At 56.6% G+C, this 24,000-nt stretch overlaps 2 protein-coding genes across 5 annotated transcripts in view; one reads left to right on the plus strand and one right to left on the minus strand.

Annotated features, from left to right (window-relative positions):
• BKGD (beta-keto-L-gulonate decarboxylase) overlaps positions 1-12,320 on the minus strand; it is a 17,959-nt gene extending 5,639 nt beyond the window's left edge. The window contains exons 1-8 of the mRNA XM_078883562.1: positions 12,200-12,320; positions 10,852-10,950; positions 6,251-6,324; positions 5,613-5,714; positions 4,278-4,446; positions 4,137-4,226; positions 3,905-3,931; positions 3,699-3,802 (exon numbers count right to left, since the gene is read on the minus strand). Coding sequence (XP_078739688.1) covers positions 3,699-3,802; positions 3,905-3,931; positions 4,137-4,226; positions 4,278-4,446; positions 5,613-5,714; positions 6,251-6,324; positions 10,852-10,950; positions 12,200-12,278 — 744 coding nt within the window. The 5' untranslated portion in view covers positions 12,279-12,320. The remainder of the gene's footprint in view (positions 1-3,698; positions 3,803-3,904; positions 3,932-4,136; positions 4,227-4,277; positions 4,447-5,612; positions 5,715-6,250; positions 6,325-10,851; positions 10,951-12,199) is intronic.
• SRRD (SRR1 domain containing) overlaps positions 5,549-24,000 on the plus strand; it is a 28,265-nt gene continuing 9,813 nt past the window's right edge. Inside the window, exons 1-8 of one of the 4 annotated variants that reach the window (XM_078883560.1) lie at positions 11,458-12,088; positions 13,666-13,778; positions 15,032-15,262; positions 17,005-17,045; positions 18,905-18,982; positions 19,755-19,852; positions 20,882-20,980; positions 22,972-23,123. In XM_078883560.1, coding sequence (XP_078739686.1) covers positions 15,039-15,262; positions 17,005-17,045; positions 18,905-18,982; positions 19,755-19,852; positions 20,882-20,980; positions 22,972-23,123 — 692 coding nt within the window. In that variant the 5' untranslated portion in view covers positions 11,458-12,088; positions 13,666-13,778; positions 15,032-15,038. Of the gene's footprint in view, positions 5,706-11,457; positions 12,089-13,665; positions 13,779-15,031; positions 15,263-17,004; positions 17,046-18,904; positions 18,983-19,754; positions 19,853-20,881; positions 20,981-22,971; positions 23,124-24,000 lie in introns of those variants that run through there. The other 3 variants (XM_078883557.1, XM_078883559.1, XM_078883558.1) reach the window with 3 other exon arrangements.

Raw genomic sequence — 24,000 nt, forward strand, 5'->3', positions numbered from 1 at the left:
ACAATGATGATGATGATTACGATGATGATGATGATGATTACGATGATGATGATGATTACAATGATGACGATGATGATGATGATTACGATGATGACGATGATGATTACGATGATGATGATGATTACGATGATGATGATGATGATTACGATGATGATGATGATTACGATGATGATGATTATGATTATGATGATGATGATGATGATTACGATGATGATGATGACGATGATGATTACGATGATGATTACGATGATGATGATGATTATGATGATGATGATTACGATGATGATGATGACGATGATGATTACGATGATGATGATGATGATTACGATGATGATTACGATGATGATGATGATTATGATGATGATGATTACGATGATGATGATGACGATGATGATTACGATGATGATGATGATGATTACGATGATGACGATTACGATGATGATGATGATGATTACGATGATGACGATGATGATGATGATTACGATGATGATTATGATGATGATGATTACGATGATGATGATGATTACGATGATGATGAATACGATGATGATGATGATGATTACGATGATGATGATTACGATGATGATGATGATGATGATTACGATGATGATGATGATGATGATGATTACGATGATGATGATGATGATTACGATGATGATGATTACGATGATGATGATGATGATGATTACGATGATGACGATGATGATGATGATTACGATGATGATGATTACGATGATGATGATGATTACGATGATGATGATTACGATGATGATGATGATGATGATTACGATGATGATGATGATGATTACGATGATGATGATGATTACGATGATGATGATGATGATTACGATGATGACGATGATGATGATGATTACGATGATGATGATTACGATGATGACGATGATGATGATTACGATGATGACGATGATGATGATGATGACGATGACGATGATGATGATTACGATGATGATGATGATGATGATTACGATGATGACGATGATGATGACGATGATGATGATGATGACGATGATGATGATGATGACGATGATGATGATTACGATGACAATGATGATTACGATGATGACGATGATGATGACGATGATGATGATGATTACAATGATGACGATGATGATGATGATTACGATGATGATGATGATTACGATGATGACGATGATGATTACGATGATGATGATGATTACGATGATGATGATGATTACGATGATGATGATGATTATGATTACGATGATGATGATGATTACAATGATGATGATGATTACGATGATGATGATGATGATTACGATGATGATGATGATTACAATGATGACGATGATGATGATGATTACGATGATGACGATGATGATTACGATGATGATGATGATTACGATGATGATGATGATGATTACGATGATGATGATGATTACGATGATGATGATTATGATTACGATGATGATGATGATGATTACGATGATGATGATGACGATGATGATTACGATGATGATTACGATGATGATGATGATTATGATGATGATGATTACGATGATGATGATGACGATGATGATTACGATGATGATGATGATGATGATTACGATGATGATTACGATGATGATGATGATTATGATGATGATGATTACGATGATGATGATGACGATGATGATTACGATGATGATGATGATGATTACGATGATGACGATTACGATGATGATGATGATGATGATTACGATGATGACGATGATGATGATGATTACGATGATGATGATTACGATGATGACGATGATGATGATGATTACGATGATGATGATGATGACGATGATGATGATTACGATGACGATGACGATGATGATTACGATGATGATGATGATGATTACGATGATGATGATGATAATTACGATGATGATGATGATTACGATGATGATGATGATGATGATGATTACGATGATGATGATGATGATGATTACGATGATGATGATGATGATTACGATGATGATGATGATTACGATGATGATGACGATGATGATGACGATTACGATGATGATGATGATGATTACGATGATGATGATGATGATTACGATGATGATGATGATTACGATGATGATGATTACGATGATGATTACGATGACGATGATGATGATGCTGCTGCTGTGAATTTCCACGCGATGGCAATATCAGCCACTTGGTGGAGCGATATCATTTGCGATGCCCGGGTCATTGCTACGGGTCTCTGTGGGTCTCTGTGGGTGTCTGTGGGTGTCTGTGGGTCTCTGTGGGTCTCTGTGGGTGTCTGTGGGTGTCTGTGGGTGTCTGTGGGTCTCTGTGGGTGTCTGTGGGTGTCTGTGGGTGTCTGTGGGTGTCTGTGGGTCTCTGTGGGTGTCTGTGGGTGTCTGTGGGTGTCTGTGGGTGTCTGTGGGTCTCTGTGGGTGTCTGTGGGTGTCTGTGGGTGTCTGTGGGTCTCTGTGGGTGTCTGTGGGTGTCTGTGGGTGTCTGTGGGTTTCTGTGAGTTTCTATGGGTCTCTGTGGGTGTCTGTGGGTTTCTGTGGGTCTCTGTGGGTTTATGTGGGAGTTTGTGGGTTTCTGTGGGTCTCTGTCGGTCTCTGTGGGTTTATGCGGGAGTTTGTGGGTCTCTGTGGGTCTCTGTGGGTCTCTGTGGGTGTCTGTGGGTCTCTGTGGGTGTCTATGGGTCTCTGTGGTGTCTATGGGTCTCTATGGGTGTCTGTGGGTGTCTGTGGGTCTCTGTGGGTCTCTGTGGGTCTCTGTGGATGTTTGTGGGTCTCTGTGGGTCTCTGTGGGTCTCTGTGCGTGTCTGTGGGTGTCTGCGGGTGTCTGTGGGTGTCTGTGGGTCTCTGTGGGTGTCTATGGGTGTCTGTGGGTGGTTTGTGGGTCTCTGTGGTGTCTATGGGTCTCTATGGGTGTCTGTGGGTGTCTGTGGGTCTCTGTGGGTCTCTGTGGGTCTCTGTGGATGTTTGTGGGTCTCTGTGGGTCTCTGTGGGTCTCTGTGCGTGTCTGTGGGTGTCTGCGGGTGTCTGTGGGTGTCTGTGGGTCTCTGTGGGTGTCTATGGGTGTCTGTGGGTGGTTTGTGGGTCTCTGTGGGTGTCTATGGGTGTCTGTGGGTGTCTGTGGGTGTCTGTGAGTGTCTGTGGGTGTATGTGGGTTTCTGTGGGTGGTTTGTGGGTCTCTGTGGGTGTCTATGGGTGTCTGTGGGTGTCTGTGGGTGTCTGTGGGTGTATGTGGGTTTCTGTGGGTGGTTTGTGGGTCTCTGTGGGTCTCTGTGGGTGTCTGTGAGTCTCTGTGGGTCTCTGTGAGTGTCTATGGGTCTCTGTGGGTCTCTGTGGGTCTCTGTGGGTGTCTGTGGGTTTCTGTGGGTGTCTGTGGGTCTCTGTGGGACTCTGTGGGTCTCTGTGGGTCTCTGTGGGTCTCTGTGTGTCTCTATGGGCATCTGTGGGTCTCTGTGGGTCTCTGTGGGTCTCTGTGGGTCTCTGTGGGTCTCTATGTGTCTCTGTGGGTCTCTGTGGGTGTCTCTGTGGGTCTCTATGGGTGTTTATGGGTCTCTGTGGGTCTCTGTGGGTGTCTCTGTGGGTCTCTATGGGTCTCTGTGGGTCTCTATGGGCATCTGTGGGTCTCTGTGGGTCTCTGTGGGTCTCTGTGGGTGTCTCTGTGGGTCTCTATGGGTGTTTATGGGTCTCTGTGGGTCACCACGGACTCACCGGACCCGGCAAACCGCGGCACACCAGCAGGTTGGTGAGCAACGCCGACTCACAGGAGTCGTAACGCGCCGTGACGACCTCCACTCCACCTCCTGGTGCTCCACCTTCTGCTGCTCCACCATCACCTGCTCCACCTCCTGCTCCACCACAGCACCACGAACCTCCACCTCCTCCACCATCACCTCCACCAGCTCCACCATCTCCACCTGCTCCACCACAGCACCACGAACCTCCTCCATCACCTCCACCTCCACCACCTCCACCTCCTCCACCACAGCACCACGAAAACTCCACCTCCTCCACCTCCATCAGCTCCACCTGCTCCACCTCCTCCTCCACCACCTCCTCCACCTCCACCATCGCCATCACCTCCTCCACCACCACCTCCACCACCATCTCCTCCACCACCAGCACCTCCACCACCTCCACCACCACCACCTCCACCACCTCCACCACCACCACCTCCACCACCACCTCCACCACCACCTCCACCACCACCTCCACCACCATCTCCTCCACCACCACCACCTCCACCTCCACCACCACCACCATCACCATCACCATCTCCCTCACCTCCACCATCTCCTCCACCACCATCACCCTCACCTCCACCATCTCCTCCACCACCAGCTCCACCTCCTCCACCTCCTCCAGCGCTAGCGGTGGACTCCGGGTGCCGGATCTTGGCGTACCAGGAGCGGTTCACCAGGGCGCGGTCCCCGCTGGGCGCAAGCAGGTTCGGCATCAGCTGTGTCACGTGGTGGGGGGGAGACGTGGAACAGTAACGGATGGTGGTGGTGGTGGTGGTGGTGGTGGTTGTGGTGGTGGTGGTGATGGTGGGGAGGTGGTGGTGGTGGTGGTTGTGGTGATGGTGGTGGTGGTGATGGTGGTGGTGGTTGTGATGGCGGTGGTGGTGGTGATGACATTGATGGTGGTTGTGGTGGTGGTGATGGTGATGGTGGTGATGGTGGGGAGGTGGTGGTGGTGGTGGTTGTGGTGGTGGTGGTGGTGATGGTGGTGGTGGTGGTGATGGTGGTGGTGGTGATGGTGGTGATGGTGGGGAGGTGGTGGTGATGGTGGTTGTGGTGGTGGTGGTGATGGTGGTGGTGGTGATGGTGGTGGTGGTTGTGATGGCGGTGGTGGTGGTGATGACATTGATGGTGGTTGTGGTGGTGGTGATGGTGATGGTGGGGAGGTGGTGGTGGTGGTGGTTGTGGTGGTGGTGGTGGTGATGGTGGTGGTGGTGGTGATGGTGGTGGTGGTGATGGTGGTGATGGTGGGGAGGTGGTGGTGATGGTGGTTGTGGTGGTGGTGGTGGTGATGGTGGTGGTGGTGATGGTGGTTGCGGTGGTGGTGGTGGTGGTGATGGTGGGGAGGTGGTGGTTGTGGTGGTGGTGGTGGTGGTGGTGATGGTGGTGGGGAGGTGGTGGTGGTGATGGTGGTGGGGAAGTGATGGTGGTGGTGGTGATGGTGGTGGTGGTGGTGATGGTGGTGGTGGTGGTGATGGTGGTGATGGTGGGGAGGTGGTGGTGATGGTGGTTGTGGTGGTGGTGGTGGTGGTGGTGGGGAGGTGGTGGTGGTGATGGTGGTGGGGAGGTGGTGGTGGTGGTGATGACATTGATGGTGGGGAGGTGGTGGCAGAGGTGTGGACTCGAGTCACGTGACTTGGACTCGAGTCAGACTCGAGTCATGAATTTGATGACTTGCGACTCGACTTGCACTTGCATAACAATGACTTTGTCCCACCTCTGGGTGGTGGTGGTGGTGGTGATGGTGGTGGTGGTGATGGTGGTGGTGATGGTGGTGGTGAGGAGCTGGTGGTGAGGAGGAGCTGGTGGTGATGGTGGTGGTGAGGAGCTGGTGGTGAGGAGCTGGTGGTGAGGAGCTGCTGGTGAGGAGGAGGCTCTCACTCACCTCGGCGTTGGTGCCGACCACTCCGGCGTTAGCGGCTCCGGCGCCGACGAGGAAACCTCCTGGCAGGCCCACGAGCCGCGCCACTCGGCACAGGTCGTACACCTACACACACACACACAGTTACACACATACACACAGTGTACACACACACACACACACAGTTACACACACACACACAGACCCACACACACAGACCCACACACAGACACACAGACCCACACAGACCCACACACACACACAGACTCACACACACACACAGACCCACACACAAACACACAGACTCACACACACACACAGACCCACACACACACACACAGACTCACACACACACACAGACCCACACACAGACACAGAACCACACACACACACAGACCAAGTGTGTGAGTGAGTGTGAGTGTGTGAGTGAGTGAGTGGGTGAGTGTACTGGTGAGTGTATGAGTGAGTGAGTGAGTGTGTGAGTGAGTGTGAGAGTGTGAGAGTGCGAGTGAGTGTGAGTGAGTGAGTGTGAGTGTGTGAGTGTACAGGTGAGTGTACAGGTGAGTGGTGAGTGTACAGGTGAGTGTACAGGTGAGTGTACAGGTGAGTGGTGAGTGTACAGGTGAGTGTACAGGTGAGTGGTGAGCAGGACAGACACTCACCTTCCGTGTCCAGGGAACCGGTACCAGGTAGGGGACCCCTCCAACGTCCACGATACGCGGCTCACCACACAGACCTGCTCACCCTCACCAGTGAGTGGTGAGTGGGTGAGTGGGTGGGTGGGTGGGTGAGTGGGTGGGTGGGTGGGTGAGTGGGTGGGTGGGTGGGTGAGTGGGTGGGTGGGTGAGTGGGTGGGTGGGTGGGTGAGTGGGTGGGTGGGTGGGTGAGTTGGTGGGTGGGTGAGTGGGTGGGTGAGTGGGTGGGTGGGTGGGTGAGTGGGTGGGTGGGTGGGTGGGTGAGTGGGTGGGTGGGTGGGTGGGTGGGTGGGTGAGTGGGTGGGTGGGTGAGTGGGTGGGTGAGTGGGTGGGTGGGTGAGTGAGCGGGTCGGTGAGTGGGTGGGTGAGTGGGTGGGCGAGTGAGTGAGTGGGTGGGTGGGTGAGTGGGTGGGTGAATGAGTGAGTGAGGGGGTGGGTGGGTGGGTGGGTGAGTGGGTGGGTGGGTGGGTGGGTGGGTGAGTGAGTGAGTGAGTGAGTGGGTGAGTGAGTGGGTGGGTGGGTGGGTGAGTGAGTGGGTGAGTGGGTGAGTGAGTGGGTGGGTGAGTGGGTGAGTGAGTGGGTGGGTGGGTGAGTGAGTGGGTGAGTGGGTGAGTGAGTGGGTGGGTGAGTGAGGGGGTGGGTGGGTGGGTGAGTGAGTGAGTGGGTGAGTGAGTGAGTGGGTGGGTGGGTGAGTGGGTGAGTGGGTGAGTGAGTGAGTGGGTGAGTGGGTGAGTGGTGAGTGGGTGGGTGGGTGGGTGAGTGAGTGGGTCAGTGAGTGTGTGAGTGAGTGAGTGAGTGGGTGAGTGGGTGGATGAGTGAGTGTGTGAGTGGGTGGGTGAGTGAGTGGGTGGGTGGGTGAGTGAGTGGGTGGGTGGGTGGGTGAGTGAGTGGGTGAGTGGGTGAGTGAGTGGGTGGGTGAGTGGGTGAGTGAGTGGGTGGGTGGGTGAGTGAGTGGGTGAGTGGGTGAGTGAGTGGGTGGGTGAGTGAGGGGGTGGGTGGGTGGGTGGGTGGGTGAGTGAGTGAGTGGGTGAGTGAGTGAGTGGGTGGGTGGGTGGGTGAGTGGGTGAGTGGGTGAGTGAGTGAGTGGGTGAGTGGGTGGGTGAGTGGGTCAGTGAGTGTGTGAGTGAGTGAGTGAGTGGGTGAGTGGGTGGATGAGTGAGTGTGTGAGTGGGTGGGTGAGTGAGTGAGTGGGTGGGTGAGTGAGTGAGTGAGTGGGTGGGTGGGTGGGTGGGTGGGTGAGTGAGTGAGTGAGTGGGTGAGTGGGTGGGTGAGTGAGTGGGTAGGTGGGTGAGTGGGTGAGTGAGGGGGTGAGTGGGTGAGTGAGTGAGTGAGTGGGTGGGTGGGTGAGTGGGTGGGTGAGTGGGTGTGTGGGTGGGTGGGTGAGTGAGTGGGTGGGTGAGTGGGTGAGTGAGTGGGTGGGTGGGTGGGTGGGTGAGTGGGTGGGTGGGTGAGTGGGTGGGTGAGTGGGTGGGTGGGTGGGTGGGTGAGTGGGTGGGTGAGTGGGTGGGTGGGTGGGTGAGTGGGTGGGTGGGTGAGTGAGCGGGTCGGGAGTGGGTGGGTGGGCGAGTGAGTGAGTGAGTGAGTGGGTGGGTGGGTGGGTGAGTGGGTGGGTGAGTGAGTGAGTGAGGGGGTGGGTGGGTGGGTGGGTGGGTGGGTGGGTGGGTGGGTGAGTGAGTGAGTGTGTGAGTGGGTGGGTGAGTGAGTGGGTGGGTGGGTGGGTGAGTGAGCGGGTCGGTGAGTGGGTGGGTGAGTGGGTGGGTGGGTGAGTGGGTGAGTGAGTGGGTGAGTGGGTGAGTGGGTGGGTGGGTGAGTGAGTGAGTGAGGGGGTGGGTGGGTGGGTGGGTGGGTGGGTGAGTGGGTGGGTGGGTGAGTGGGTGAGTGAGTGAGTGGGTGAGTGAGTGAGTGGGTGGGTGGGGTGAGTGGGTGAGTGAGTGGGTGAGTGGGTGAGTGGTGAGTGGGTGGGTGGGTGAGTGAGTGGGTCAGTGAGTGTGTGAGTGAGTGAGTGAGTGGGTGAGTGGGTGGGTGAGTGAGTGAGTGTGTGAGTGGGTGGGTGAGTGAGTGGGTGGGTGGGTGGGTGAGTGAGCGGGTCGGTGAGTGGGTGGGTGAGTGGGTGGGCGAGTGAGTGAGTGAGTGGGTGGATGGGTGAGTGAGTGAGTGAGTGAGTGGGTGAGTGGGTGGGTGAGTGAGTGAGTGGGTAGGTGGGTGAGTGGGTGAGTGAGTGGGTGAGTGGGTGGGTGAGTGAGTGAGTGGGTAGGTGGGTGAGTGGGTGAGTGAGGGGGTGAGTGGTGAGTGAGTGAGTGAGTGGGTGGGTGGGTGGGTGGGTGGGTGAGTGGGTGGGTGAGTGGGTGTGTGGGTGGGTGGGTGAGTGAGTGGGTGGGTGAGTGGGTGAGTGAGTGGGTGGGTGGGTGGGTGGGTGGGTGAGTGGGTGGGTGGGTGAGTGGGTGGGTGAGTGGGTGGGTGGGGTGGGTGGGTGAGTGGGTGGGTGAGTGGGTGGGTGGGTGGGTGAGTGGGTGGGTGGGTGAGTGAGCGGGTCGGTGAGTGGGTGGGCGAGTGAGTGAGTGAGTGAGTGGGTGGGTGGGTGGGTGAGTGGGTGGGTGAGTGAGTGAGTGAGGGGGTGGGTGGGTGGGTGGGTGAGTGAGTGAGTGTGTGAGTGGGTGGGTGAGTGAGTGGGTGGGTGGGTAGGTGAGTGAGCGGGTCGGTGAGTGGGTGGGTGAGTGGGTGGGTGGGTGAGTGGGTGAGTGAGTGGGTGGGTGAGTGGGTGAGTGGGTGGGTGGGTGAGTGAGTGAGTGAGGGGGTGGGTGGGTGAGTGGGTGGGTGGGTGAGTGGGTGAGTGAGTGAGTGAGTGAGTGGGTGAGTGAGTGAGTGGGTGGGTGGGTGAGTGGGTGAGTGGGTGAGTGAGTGGGTGAGTGGGTGAGTGGGTGGGTGGGTGAGTGAGTGGGTCAGTGAGTGTGTGAGTGAGTGAGTGAGTGGGTGAGTGGGTGGGTGAGTGAGTGAGTGTGTGAGTGGGTGGGTGAGTGAGTGGGTGGGTGGGTGGGTGAGTGAGCGGATCGGTGAGTGGGTGGGTGAGTGGGTGGGCGAGTGAGTGAGTGAGTGGGTGGATGGGTGAGTGAGTGAGTGAGTGGGTGAGTGGGTGGTTGAGTGAGTGAGTGAGTGGGTGGGTGGGTGAGTGGGTGAGTGAGGGGGTGAGTGGGTGAGTGAGTGAGTGGGTGAGTGGGTGGGTGAGTGGGTGGGTGAGTGAGTGGTGAGCGGGTGAGTGAGTGAGTGGGTGAGTGGGTGAGCGGGTGAGTGGTGAGCGGATAAGTGGGTGAGTGGTGAGCGGGTGAGTGGTGAGTGGTGAGTGGGTGAGTGGTGAGTGGGTGAGCGGGTGAGTGAGTGGTGAGTGGGTGAGTGGTGAGTGGGTGAGTGGGTGAGTGGTGAGTGGGTGAGTGGGTGAGCGGGTGAGTGGTGAGCGGATAAGTGGGTGAGTGGTAAATGGTGAGCCGGTGAGTGAGTGGTGAGTGGGTGAGTGGTGAGTGAGTGGGTGAGTGAGTGAGTGGGTGAGTGAGTGAGTGAGTGGTGAGTGAGTGAGTGGGTGAGTGAGTGAGTGGGTGAGTGGTGAGTGGGTGAGCGGGTGAGTGGATGAGTGGTGAGTGGGTGAGCGGGTGAGTGAGTGGGTGGGTGAGTGGTGAGTGGGTGAGTGAGTGAGTGGGTGAGTGGTGAGTGGATGAGTGGTGAGTGGGTGAGCGGGTGAGTGAGTGGTGAGTGGGTGAGTGGGTGAGTGGGTGAGCGGGTGAGTGGTGAGCGGATAAGTGGGTGAGTGGTGAGCGGGTGAGTGGCGAGTGGTGAGTGGGTGAGTGGTGAGTGGGTGAGTGGGTGAGTGAGTGGGTGAGTGGTGAGTGGGTGATTGGTGAGTGGTGAGTGGGTGAGTGGATGAGTGGGTGAGTGGGTGAGTGGGTGAGGGGTGAGTGGTGAGTGGGTGAGTGGTGAGTGGTGAGCGGTGAGTGGGTGAGTGGTGAGTGAGTGGGTGAATGAGTGAGTGGGTGAGTGACTGGGTGGGTGAGTGAGTGGGTGAGTGGTGAGTGGGTGAGTGGGTGAGTGGCGAGTGGGTGAGTGGTGGGTGAGTGAGTGAGTGGGTGAGTGAGTGAGTGGTGGGTGAGTGAGTGGGTGGGTGAGTGAGTGGGTGAGTGAGTGGGTAGTGAGTGGGTGAATGAGTGAGTGGGTGGGTGAGTGAGTGGGTGAGTGAGTGGGTGAGTGAGTGGGTGAGTGGTGGGTGAGTGAGTGGGTGAGTGAGTGGGTGAGTGACTGGGTGAGTGAGTGGGTGAGTGAGGGTGTGAGTGAGTGGGTAGTCAGTGAGTGGGTGAGTGGTGAAGGTGAGTGGTGAGTGGGTGAGTGAGTGGGTGAGTGACTGGGTGAGTGAGTGGGTGAGTGAGTGAGTGGGTGAATGAGTGAGTGGTGAGTGGGTGAGTGAGTGAGTGAGTGGGTGAGTGAGTGGGTGAGTGAGTGGGTGAGTGACTGGGTGAGTGAGTGGGTGAGTGAGTGGGTGAGTGACTGGGTGAGTGGGTGAGTGGTGAGCGGGTGATCTGCCTTACCCGGGGCTGCGCAGTTGAACGGAGGTTGCGTGAGGTCTGGGCACGGAACGACGGACACCATCACCTCCGAAAAGTCCCGTTTCAATCCCTGGGCCAGGACTGATGGTGGTGGTGGTTGTGGTGGTTGTGGTGTTAGTGGTAGAGGTGGTGGTGTTGGTGGTGGTTGTGGTGATGGTTGTGGTGGTTGTGGTGGTGGTGGTTGTTGTGGTGGTTGTGGTGGTTGTGGTGGTGGTGGTTGTGGTGGTGTTAGTGGTGGTGGTGGTGGTGTTGGTGGTTGTGGTGTTAGTGGTGGTGGTGGTGGTGTTAGTGGTGGTGTTTGTGGTGGTTGTGGTGGTGATGGTTGTGGTGTTAGTGGTGTTGGTGGTGGAGGTTGTGGTGGTGGTTGTGGTGGTGTTAGTGGTGGTGGTTGTGGTGGTGTTTGTGGTGGTGGTTGTGGTGTTAGTGGTGGAGGTGGTTGTGGTGGTGTTTGTGGTGGTGGTTGTGGTGTTTGTGGTGGTTGTGGTGGTGGTGATGGTTGTGGTGTTAGTGGTGGAGGTGGTGGTGTTGGTGGTGGTTGTCGTGGAGGTTGTGGTGGTTGTGGTGGTGTTGGTGGTGGTTGTGGTGGTGTATAAAGTTGTGGTGGTGTTAGTGGTGGTGGTGTTGGTGGCAGAGGTTGTGGTGGTGGTTGTGGTGTATAAAGTTACACTAACAATGATGACGTAATAACAAGTTTATATTATAAAGTTACACTAGTAATGATGACGTAATAACAAGTTTATAATATAAAGTTACACTAACATTGATGACGTAATAACAAGTTTATAATATAAAGTTAACTAACACGTATGACGTCATAACAAGTTTATATTATAAAGTTACACTAACAATTATGAGGTAATAACACGTTTATATTATAAAGTTACACTAGTAATGATGAGGTAATAACAAGTTTATATTATAAAGTTACAAAGATAAAGATTCGTTAACAAAGCGGTTAGTCGCGGTTCGGCCCAATGCGGGCAAGTGAGGAGATTTTAAGATTTAAATTGTAACAACAAAATAGCGATAACACCAAAAATAGCGAGTTATTTACGAGCTTACAATCTTACAGCGCCGTTTCATGTTCATTGGTAACTTTTAAAACGTAATAAAATAACGTTTTTATAAAACTAGGCCGCACCGCCTCGCCACGCACCCCCCCTACTTTCCTCGTCCCCCCACCGGCGTCAAGCAAGGAAACCCCGCAACGCGCACCAAGGCAAGCCCGTAGGCCTCGGGCCTACTCGTCGGTCTCGCGAAAATCTAAAAAAGTTAAGCAAAAACGTTAAATCTTTAAAAGTAATCAAGTTTAACAGAATTAAACAACGACCTTCGCTGAGCTCCTGCAGGGACGGGACGTGAAGATTCTGTTGCTGAACATTATCGTAGTTCGCTGGCTCATCCATCATCGCTTCAACGTTGAATCAATCGGCCCCACGGAAGCACATCCCTAGCGGAGATGGAGCAGTGAAATTAATTTGGCGATCCAGGAGCGAGCGATCCGTCCCCTGAGGAGATGGCGACGACTTAGGGACCAGGGGGGAGATCTCCATCCAGCAGTGGAGCGATCCTGGCCAGTGAATGAGATTCCTAGGTACAGAACCACCCGTCAGGAGATGGAGCGGCCAAATGGATTTGGCGATCCAGGAGCGAGCGATCCATCCTCTGAGGAGATGGTGACCACTTAGAGGAGATCTCCATCCAGCAGTGGAGTGATCCTGGCCAGTGCATGAGATTCCTAGGCACAGAACCACCCGTCAGGAGATGGAGCGGCCAAATGGATTTGGCGATCCAGTAGCGAGCGATCCATCCCCTGAGGAGATGACGACTACTTAGGGACCAGGGGGGAGACCTCCATCCAGCAGTGGAGTGATCCTGGCCAGTGAATGAGATTCCCAGCCACAGGAACCACCCTCAGAGATGGAGCGGTGAAATCAATTTAGCGATCCAGGAGCGAGCGATCCATCCACTGAGGAGATGGTGACGACTTAGGGACCAGGGGGGAGATCTCCATCCAGCAGTGGAGCGATCCTGGCCAGTGAATGATATTCCCAGCCACAGGAACCACCCTCAGGAGATGGAGCGGTGAAATTAATTTGGCGATCCATCCCCTGAGGAGATGGCGACCACTTAGAAGAGATCTCCATCCAGCAGTGGAGTGATCCTGGCCAGTGCATGAGATTCCTAGGCACAGAACCACCCGTCAGGAGATGGAGCGGCCAAATGGATTTGGCGATCCAGTAGCGAGCGATCCATCCCCTGAGGAGATGACGACTACTTAGGGACCAGGGGGGAGACCTCCATTCAGCAGTGGAGTGATCCTGGCCAGTGAATGAGATTCCCAGCCACAGGAACCACCCTCAGAGATGGAGCGGTGAAATCAATTTAGCGATCCAGGAGCGAGCGATCCATCCACTGAGGAGATGGTGACGACTTAGGGACCAGGGGGGAGACCTCCATCCAGCAGTGGAGCGATCCTGGCCAGTGAATGAGATTCCCAGGCTCAGAACCACCCTTCAGGAGATGGAGCGGTGAACTTAATTTGGCGATCCATCCCCTGAGGAGATGGCGACCACTTAGAAGAGATCTCCATCCAGCAGTGGAGTGATCCTGGCCAGTGAATGAGATTCCTAGGCACAGGACCACCCGTCAGGAGATGGAGCAGTGAAATTAATTTAGCGACCCCCCCACCACCCACCCCTCCCCACTCCCCCCCACCACCCACCCCTCCCCCCACCACCACCCACCCCTCCCCCCACCACTCCCCTCCCCCCACCCACCCCACGTGTCCCACAGAGACTTTTTGTTTTCCGATTTCGCACTGCGCATGCGCGAGCCGCTGCCACCACGTGGACTTCTGAGATCGCTGCCGTCCCGGGACTCCCCTAGGTCGACTCAGCCTCGAATTAGTAAACACCACTCCACACACGAACACACACACACTAACACACGCACTAACACACACGCACTAACACACACGCACTAACACTAACACGCTCTTAACACACACACTAACACACACACAGTCGGTGAGTGAGTGGATGGGTGGGTGGGTGAGTTGAGTTGGTGAGTGGTTGGGTGAGTGGGTGGGTGGGTGGGTGAGTGGGTGGGTGGGTGGGTGAGTGGGTGGGTGGGTGGGTGAGTAGGTGGGTGGGTGGGTGGTTGAGTGAGTGGGTTGGTGAGTAGGTGGGTGAGTAGGTGGGTGGTTGAGTGAGTGGGTTTGTGAGTAGGTGGGTGAGTAGGTGGGTGAGTGAGTGGGTGGGTGGTTGAGTGAGTGGGTTGGTGAGTAGGTGGGTGAGTAGGTGGGTGAGTAGGTGGGTGAGTGAGTGGGTGGGTGGTTGAGTCAGTGGGTTGGTGAGTAGGTGGGTGAGTAGGTGGGTGGTTGAGTGAGTGGGTTTGTGAGTAGGTGGGTGAGTAGGTGGGTGAGTGAGTGGGTGGGTGGTTGAGTGAGTGGGTTGGTGAGTAGGTGGGTGAGTAGGTGGGTGGTTGAGTGAGTGGGTTTGTGAGTAGGTGGGTGAGTAGGTGGGTGAGTGAGTGGGTGGGTGGTTGAGTGAGTGGGTTGGTGAGTAGGTGGGTGAGTGAGTAGGTGGGTGGTTGAGTGAGTGGGTGAGTGAGTGGGTGAGTGGGTGAGTGAGTGGTTGAGTGAGTGGTTGAGTGAGTGGTTGAGTGGGTTGGTGAGTAGGTTGGTGAGTAGGTGAGTGAGTGAGTGGGTGAGTGAGTGGGTGAGTGGGTGAGTGAGTGGTTGAGTGAGTGGTTGAGTGAGTGGTTGAGTGGGTTGGTGAGTAGGTTGGTGAGTAGGTGAGTGAGTGAGTGAGTGGGTGAGTGAGTGGGTGAGTGAGTAGTTGAGTGAGTGGGTGGGTGAGTACGTGGGTGGTTGAGTGAGTGAGTTGGTGAGTGAGTTGGTGAGTAGGTGGGTGGGTAAGTGAGTGAGTGGGTGAGTGAGTGTGTTGGTGAGTAGGTGAGTAGGTGGGTAAGTGAGTGAGTGGGTGAGTGGGTTGGTGAGTTGGTGAGTAGGTGGGTAAGTGAGTGAGTGAGTGGTTGAACTGTTTGTTGTTACGTTCTGACCGCCCCCCTCCCCCCAGTAAAGAACTGTATAGCCAATCGGATTGCTCCATTTGCAGTCTCAACACCGATCCTTGTATGCCCACGTGGTGCGCATCAGGACAGGCATGGCGGGTGGTGGCGGTGGTGATGGTGACGGTGGTGGTGGTGGCGACGGTGGTGGTGACGGTGGTGGTGGTGAGTGGCGGATGGTGAGACGGAGACACGGGAAACGATCGGGGGTTGGAAGACTTCCTCATCCTCCACATCCTCCTCCACATCATGATCGTCCTCGCGCTCATGAGACTCAGCTGACGTGCGCACAGATTCTGCGGAGCCTGGAGATGGCCAGGTGAGAAATCAGCCGCTCGCTCGCTCACTCGCTCACTTCGCTCGCTCACGCACGCGCTCGCTCGCTCACTCACCCACCCACCCACTCACCCGCTCAGTCACTTGCTCAATCACGCACTCACTCGCTCGCTCACCCACTCACTCACCCACACACATACTCACTAACCCACTCGCTCACTCACTCACCCACTAACTCACCCACACACTCACCCGCTTACGCACTCACTCACCCACCCACTCACCCACTCACTCACCCTCTCACCTTCCCATTCACACACCCACTCACTCACTCGCTCACCCTCTCACCCACTCACTCACCCACTCATGCATCCACCCACTCACTCACCCACCCACCCACTCACCCACCCACTCACCCACCCACCCACTCACCCACCCACCCACTCACCCACCCACCCACTCACCCACTCACTTACCCACTCGCTCACCTACTCATCCACCCACTCACTCACCCACTCACCCTCTCACACACTCACCCACTCGCTCACCCACTCGCTCACACACTCGCTCACTCACCCGCTCACTGACAAATCCACTCACCCACCCACTCACCCACTCACTCGCTCACTCACCCACCCACTCACCTGCTCACTCACTCACCCACTCACCCACTCACTCGCTTTCTCGCTCACCCACTTTTACAACCACTCGCCCAATCGACCACCTGCTTGCTCGCCCAATCGCCTGTATCATAGGTGCTGCTATTCGCTATTAGCAGCACTTGCCCCTACAGCCCTGCTAGAGGCTACCTGGGGGAGCTTTGTCTGTGTGTGCATCATAGGTGGTGCTATTCGCTACTAGCAGCACTTGCCCCTACAGCCCTGCTAGAGGCTACCTGGGGGAGCTTTGTCTGTGTGTGTATCATAGGTGGTGCTATTCGCTACTAGCAGCACTTGCCCCTACAGCCCTGCTAGAGGCTACCTGGGGGAGCTTTGTCTGTGTGTGTATCATAGGTGGTGCTATTCGCTACTAGCAGCACTTGCCCCTACAGCCCTGCTAGAGGCTACCTGGGGGAGCTTTGTCTGTGTGTGTATCATAGGTGCTGCTATTCGCTATTAGCAGCACTTGCCCCTACAGCCCTGCTAGAGGCTACCTGGGGGAGCTTTGTCTGTGTGTGCATCATAGGTGGTGCTATTCGCTACTAGCAGCACTTGCCCCTACAGCCCTGCTAGAGGCTACCTGGGGGAGCTTTGTCTGTGTGTGCATCATAGGTGGTGCTATTCGCTACTAGCAGCACTTGCCCCTACAGCCCTGCTAGAGGCTACCTGGGGGAGCTTTGTCTGTGTGTGCATCATAGGTGGTGCTATTCGCTACTAGCAGCACTTGCCCCTACAGCCCTGCTAGAGGCTACCTGGGGGAGCTTTGTCTGTGTGTGCATCATAGGTGGTGCTATTCGCTACTAGCAGCACTTGCCCCTACAGCCCTGCTAGAGGCTACCTGGGGGAGCTTTGTCTGTGTGTGCATCATAGGTGGTGCTATTCGCTACTAGCAGCACTTGCCCCTACAGCCCTGCTAGAGGCTACCTGGGGGAGCTTTGTCTGTGTGTGCATCATAGGTGGTGCTATTCGCTACTAGCAGCACTTGCCCCTACAGCCCTGCTAGAGGCTACCTGGGGGAGCTTTGTCTGTGTGTGCATCATAGGTGGTGCTGCTACTAGCAGCACTTGCCCCTACAGCCCTGCTAGAGGCTACCTGGGGGAGCTTTGTCTGTGGTGTGTGTTCACAGGGCTGAACTGGAGATGATGGAGTTCACGGAAAAGTGCGTAGGTGAGCTACATCGCTCCTCACCCAGCCACTCACTCACTCACCCACTCACCCACCCACTCACTCACCCACTCACCCACCCACTCACCCACCCACTCACTCACCCACTCACCCACCCACTCACTCACTCACCCACTCACCCACCCACTCACCCACTCACCCACCCACCCACCCACTCACTCACCCACTCACTCACCCACTCACCCACTCACTCACCCACTCACCCACCCACTCACCCACCCACTCACCCACCCACTCACCCACCCACCCACCCACTCACCCACTCACCCAGCCACCCACTCACCCACCCACTCACCCACTCACCCACCCACCCACCCACTCACCCACTCACTCACTCACTCACCCACTCACCCACTCACCCACTCACCCACCCACCCACTCACCCACTCACCCACCCACTCACCCACCCACTCACTCACCCACTCACCCACCCACCCACTCACCCACTCACTCACCCACTCACCCACCCACTCACCCACTCACCCAGCCACCCACTCACCCACCCACTCACCCACCCACCCACTCACCCACCCACCCACCCACTCACCCACTCACCCACTCACCCACTCACCCACCCACTCACCCACTCACCCACCCACCCACTCACCCACCCACCCACTCACCCACTCACCCACCCACTCACCCACCCACTCACCCACCCACTCACCCACCCACCCACTCACCCACTCACTCACCCACTCACCCACCCACTCACCCACTCACTCACTCACCCACTCACCCACCCACTCACTCACTCACCCACTCACCCACTCACCCAGCCACCCACTCACCCACCCACTCACCCACTCACCCACCCACTCACCCACTCACCCACTCACCCACCCACTCACCCACTCACCCACTCACCCACCCACCCACTCACCCACCCACCCACTCACCCACTCACCCACCCACCCACCCACCCACTCACCCACTCACCCACCCACTCACTCACCCACTCACCCACCCACCCACCCACTCACTCTATGAGTGTGTGTGTGTGAGTGTGTGTGAGTCTCTATGAGTCTCTATGAGTCTCTATGAGTCTCTGTGTGTGAGTGAGTGAGTCTTTATGAGTCTCTATGAGTCTCTGTGTGTGAGTGAGTGAGTCTCTATGAGTCTCTATGAGTCTCTGTGTGTGTGTGAGTCTCTATGAGTCTCTGTGTTTGTGTGAGTCTCTATGAGTCTTACTGTGTGTGTCTGTGTGTGAGTGTGTGAGTCTCTATGAGTCTCTGTGAGTCTCTATGAGTGTGTGAGTCTCTATGAGTCTCTATGAGTCTCTGTGTGTGTGTGAGTCTCTATGAGTCTCTGTGTTTGTGTGAGTCTCTATGAGTCTTACTGTGTGTGTCTGTGTGTGAGTGTGTGAGTCTCTATGAGTCTCTGTGAGTCTCTATGAGTGTGTGAGTCTCTATGAGTGTGTGAGTCTCTATGAGTGTGTGAGTCTCTATGAGTGTGTGAGTCTCTATGAGTCTCTATGAGTCTCTGTGTGTGTGTGAGTCTCTATGAGTCTCTGTGTGTGTGTCTGTGTGTGAGTGTGTGAGTCTCTATGAGTCTCTATGAGTCTCTGTGTGTGAGTGTGTGAGTCTCTATGAGTCTCTATGAGTCTCTGTGAGTCTCTATGAGTGTGTGAGTCTCTATGAGTGTGTGAGTCTCTATGAGTGTGTGAGTGAGTGTGAGTGAGTGAGTGAGTGTGAGTGAGTGTGAGTGAGTAAGTGAGTGTGAGTGAGTGAGTGTGAGTGAGTGAGTGTGAGTGAGTGTGAGTGAGTGAGTGTGAGTGAGTGAGTGAGTGTGAGTGAGTGAGTGTGAGTGAGTGAGTGTGTGTCTGTGTGTGCCGGGTGCAGCCCTCGTCCGCTCCGTGGTGGAAGCGGTGAAGATGGACACCGAGGGATGGACAACGCAACGCAGGAACCATGCACGAGGTGATGGTGGTGATGGTGGTGATGGTGGTGGTGGTGGTGATGGTGATGATGGTGATGATGATGATGGTGGTGGTGATGGTGATGGTGGTGATGATGATGATGATGGTTACGACGTTCCTCTTCTCTCTAGCGACAAGCTCCAGCTGTGCCCACCACCCTGCCCTTGACCCTGCCCACCACCCTGCCCACCACCCTGCCCTTGACCCTGCCCACCACCCTGCCCACCACCCTGCCCTTGACCCTGCCCACCACCCTGCCCACCACCCTGCCCTTGACCCTGCCCACCACCCTGCCCACCACCCTGCCCTTGACCCTGCCCACCACCCTGCCCACCACCCTGCCCACCACCCTGCCCACCACCCTGCCCACCACCCTGCCCACCACCCTGCCCACCACCCTGCCCACCACCCAGCCCACCACCCTGCCCTTGACCCTACCCACCACCCTGCCCCCCACCCTGCCCACCACCCTGCCCTTGACCCTGCCCACCACCCAGCCCACCACCCTGCCCTTGACCCTACCCACCACCCTGCCCCCCACCCTGCCCACCACCCTGCCCTTGACCCTGCCCACCACCCAGCCCACCACCCTGCCCTTGACCCTACCCACCACCCTGCCCCCCACCCTGCCCACCACCCTGCCCTTGACCCTGCCCACCACCCAGCCCACCACCCTGCCCTTGACCCTACCCACCACCCTGCCCCCCACCCTGCCCACCACCCTGCCCACCACCCTGCCCACCACCCTGCCCCCCACCCTGCCCCCCACCCAGCCCTGGAGGTGGTGGCGTACGGCGTGGGACGCTTTGCAATCTGCCCCACTGCTCGCTACCAGCTGGCTCTGCTGTGCATCATCACAGACTCACTGCAGGTGAGCCCCTGCTAGAGGCTACCTGGGGGAGCTTTGTCTGTGTGTGTGTGTGTGTGCATCATAGGTGGTGCTTCTAATCAGAGCACTTGCCCCTGCAGTCCTGCTAGAGGCTACCTGGGGGAGCTTTGTCTGTGTGTGTGTGTGTGTGCATCATAGGTGGTGCTACTCGCTACTCAGAGCACTTGCCCCTGCAGCCCTGCTAGAGGCTACCTGGGGGAGCTTTGTCTCTGTGTGTGTGTGTGTGTGTGCATCATAGGTGGTGCTTCTAATCAGAGCACTTGCCCCTGTAGCCCTGCTAGAGGCTACCTGGGGGAGCTTTGTCTGTGTGTACATCATAGGTGGTGCTACTCGCTACTCAGAGCACTTGCCCCTGCAGCCCTGCTAGAGGCTACCTGGGGGAGCTTTGTCTCTGTGTGTGTGTGTGTGCATCATAGGTGGTGCTTCTAATCAGAGCACTTGCCCCTGCAGTCCTGCTAGAGGCTACCTGGGGGAGCTTTGTCTCTGTGTGTGTGTGTGTGCATCATAGGTGGTGCTTCTAATCAGAGCACTTGCCCCTGCAGTCCTGCTAGAGGCTACCTGGGGGAGCTTTGTCTCTGTGTGTGTGTGTGTGCATCATAGGTGGTGCTTCTAATCAGAGCACTTGCCCCTGCAGTCCTGCTAGAGGCTACCTGGGGGAGCTTTGTCTCTGTGTGTGTGTGTGTGTGTGCATCATAGGTGGTGCTTCTAATCAGAGCACTTGCCCCTGCAGTCCTGCTAGAGGCTACCTGGGGCAGCTTTGTTTGTGTGTGCATCATAGGTGGTGCTGCTACTAAGAGCACTTGCCCCTGCAGTCCTACTAGAGGCTACCTGGGGGAGCTTTGTGTGTACATCACAGGTGGTGCTGCTACTAGCAGCACTTACCCCTGCAGCCCTGCTAGAGGCTACCTGGGGCAGCTTTGTCTGTGTGTTCATCATAGGTGCTGCTGCTAGCAGCACTTGCCCCTACAGCCCTGCTAGAGGCTACCTGGGGGAGCTGTGTCTGTGTGCTAGGTGGTGAGGAGCAAGGTGAGTGTCTATGATCCGGTGTTCTCCGCTGTGGAAGAACAGACGCTCACCAGCTTGGGGATGAGCTTGGTGAGGTACAATGAGGTGAGTGAGTGGGTGAGTGAGTGGGTGGGTGGGTGGGTGGGTGAGTGGGTGGGTGGGTGGGTGGGTGAGTGGGTGAGTGAGTGGGTGGGTGGGTGAGTGGGTGAGTGAGTGGGTGGGTGGGTGAGTGGGTGAGTGAGTGGGTGGGTGGGTGAGTGGGTGAGTGAGTGGGTGGGTGGGTGAGTGGGTGAGTGAGTGGGTGGATGGGTGAGTGAGTGGGTGGGTGGGTGGGTGGGTGGGTGGGTGGGTGGGTGGGTGAGTGGGTGAGTGAGTGGGTGGGTGGGTGAGTGGGTGAGTGAGTGGGTGGGTGGGTGAGTGGGTGGGTGGGTGGGTGGGTGGGTGAGTGGGTGAGTGAGTGGGTGGGTGGGTGAGTGAGTGGGTGGGTGGGTGAGTGGGTGGGTGAGTGAGTGGGTGGGTGAGTGAGTGGGTGAGTGAGTGGGTGGGTGGGTGAGTGAGTGGGTGGGTGGGTGGGTGGGTGGGTGGGTGAGTGAGTGGGTGGGTGAGTGAGTGGGTGAGTGAGTGGGTGGGTGGGTGAGTGGGTGGGTGAGTGAGTGGGTGGGTGGGTGAGTGAGTGGGTGGGTGGGTGGGTGAGTGGGTGAGTGAGTGGGTGGGTGGGTGAGTGAGTGGGTGGGTGGGTGGGTGGGTGAGTGAGTGGGTGGGTGGGTGAGTGAGTGGGTGGGTGGGTGGGTGAGTGGGTGAGTGAGTGGGTGGGTGGGTGAGTGAGTGGGTGGGTGGGTGAGTGGGTGAGTGAGTGGGTGGGTGGGTGAGTGAGTGGGTGGGTGAGTGAGTGGGTGAGTGAGTGGGTGGGTGGGTGAGTGAGTGGGTGGGTGGGTGGGTGGGTGGGTGAGTGGGTGGGTGGGTGAGTGGGTGGGTGGGTGGGTGGGTGGGTGAGTGGGTGAGTGAGTGGGTGGGTGGGTGAGTGGGTGAGTGAGTGGGTGGGTGGGTGAGTGAGTGGGTGGGTGAGTGAGTGGGTGAGTGAGTGGGTGGGTGGGTGAGTGAGTGGGTGGGTGGGTGGGTGGGTGAGTGGGTGAGTGAGTGGGTGGGTGAGTGAGTGGGTGAGTGAGTGGGTGGGTGGGTGAGTGGGTGGGTGAGTGAGTGGGTGGGTGGGTGAGTAAGTGGGTGGGTGGGTGGGTGAGTGGGTGAGTGAGTGGGTGGGTGGGTGAGTGAGTGGGTGGGTGGGTGGGTGAGTGAGTGGGTGGGTGGGTGAGTGGGTGGGTGGGTGGGTGGGTGAGTGGGTGAGTGAGTGGGTGGGTGGGTGAGTGAGTGGGTGGGTGGGTGGGTGAGTGGGTGAGTGAGTGGGTGGGTGGGTGAGTGAGTGGGTGGGTGAGTGAGTGGGTGAGTGAGTGGGTGGGTGGGTGAGTGAGTGGGTGGGTGGGTGGGTGGGTGAGTGGGTGAGTGAGTGGGTGGGTGAGTGAGTGGGTGAGTGAGTGGGTGGGTGGGTGAGTGGGTGGGTGAGTGAGTGGGTGGGTGGGTGAGTGAGTGGGTGGGTGGGTGGGTGAGTGGGTGAGTGAGTGGGTGGGTGGGTGAGTGAGTGGGTGGGTGGGTGAGTGGGTGAGTGAGTGGGTGGGTGGTGTGAGTGAGTGGGTGGGTGAGTGAGTGGGTGAGTGAGTGGGTGGGTGGGTGGGTGAGTGAGTGGGTGGGTGGGTGAGTGGGTGAGTGAGTGGGTGGGTGGGTGAGTGAGTGGGTGGGTGGGTGGGTGAGTGGGTGAGTGAGTGGGTGGGTGGGTGAGTGAGTGGGTGGGTGAGTGGGTGAGTGGGTGAGTGGGTGAGTGAGTGGGTGGGTGAGTGGGTGGGTGGGTGGGTGGTTGGGTGGGTGGGTGGTTGGGTGGGTGGGTGGGTGGTTGGGTGGGTGGGTGGGTGGTTGGGTGGGTGGGTGGTTGGGTGAGTGAGTGAGTGAGTGGGTGAGTGAGTGTGCCCACGTTAATCTACCCCCCCACTCTCCCCCCCCTCTCCCCCCACTCCCCCACTCCCCCCACTCCCCCCACTCTCACCCAGGAGGGCAAGCGTAGAGTGAGTGGGCCCACGCTATTCTACCTCCCTCACTGCGGCAAGGCTCTCAGCAACAACCTCCTGTGGAGCAACTGGGACCCTCGGAGCCTGGCGCAGACCATCCTCATCGGAAACAGCCTCTCGTCCGTCGTGAGCAGGCGAGTTCGGGTCTCTGTGGGTTTCTGTGGGTCTCTGTGGGTGTCTGTGGGTCTCTGTGAGTCTTTGTGTGTCTCTGTGGGTCTCTGTTGGTCTCTGTGGGTCTCCGTGAGTCTCTGTGGGTCTCTGTGGGTGTCTGTGGGTTTCCGTGGGTCTCTGTGTGTCTCTGTGAGTCTCTGTGGGTCTCTGTGAGTCTTTATGTGTCTCTGTGGGTCTCTGTGGGTGTCTGTGGGTCTCCGTGGGTCTCTGTGGGTCTCTGTGGGTCTCTGTGGGTCTCTGTGTGTCTCTGTGGGTCTCTGTGAGTCTCTGTGAGTTTCTGTTGGTCTCTGTGAGTCTCTGTGAATCTCTGTGTGTCTATGTGAGTCTCTGTGTGTCTCTGTGAGTCTCTGTGTGTCTCTGTGTGTCTCTGTGTGTCTCTGTGTGTCTCTGTGTGTCTCTGTGTGTCTCTGTGATTCTCTGTGAGTCTCTGTGTGTCTCTGTGTGTCTCTGTGAGTCTCTGTGTGTCTCTGTGTGTCTCTGTGAGTCTCTGTGTGTCTCTGTGTGTCTCTGTGGGTCTCTGTGGGTCTCTGTGTGTCTCTGTGGGTCTCTGTGTGTCTCTGTGTGTCTCTGTGTGTCTCTGTGAGTCTCTGTGGGTCTCTGTGCGTCTCTGTGGGTCTCTGTGGGTCTCTGTGCGTCTCTGTGGGTCTCTGTGGGTCTCTGTGTGTCTCTGTGAGTCTCTGTGGGTCTCTGTGCGTCTCTGTGGGTCTCTGTGGGTCTCTGTGCGTCTCTGTGTGTCTCTGTGTGTCTCTGTGTGTCTCTGTGAGTCTCTGTGGGTCTCTGTGCGTCTCTGTGGGTCTCCGTGGGTCTCTGTGGGTCTCTGTGAGTCTCTGTGTGTCTCTG

This window comes from Lampetra fluviatilis, chromosome 71, assembly GCF_964198595.1.
Source record: "Lampetra fluviatilis chromosome 71, kcLamFluv1.1, whole genome shotgun sequence".
Lineage (NCBI taxonomy): Eukaryota > Metazoa > Chordata > Hyperoartia > Petromyzontiformes > Petromyzontidae > Lampetra > Lampetra fluviatilis.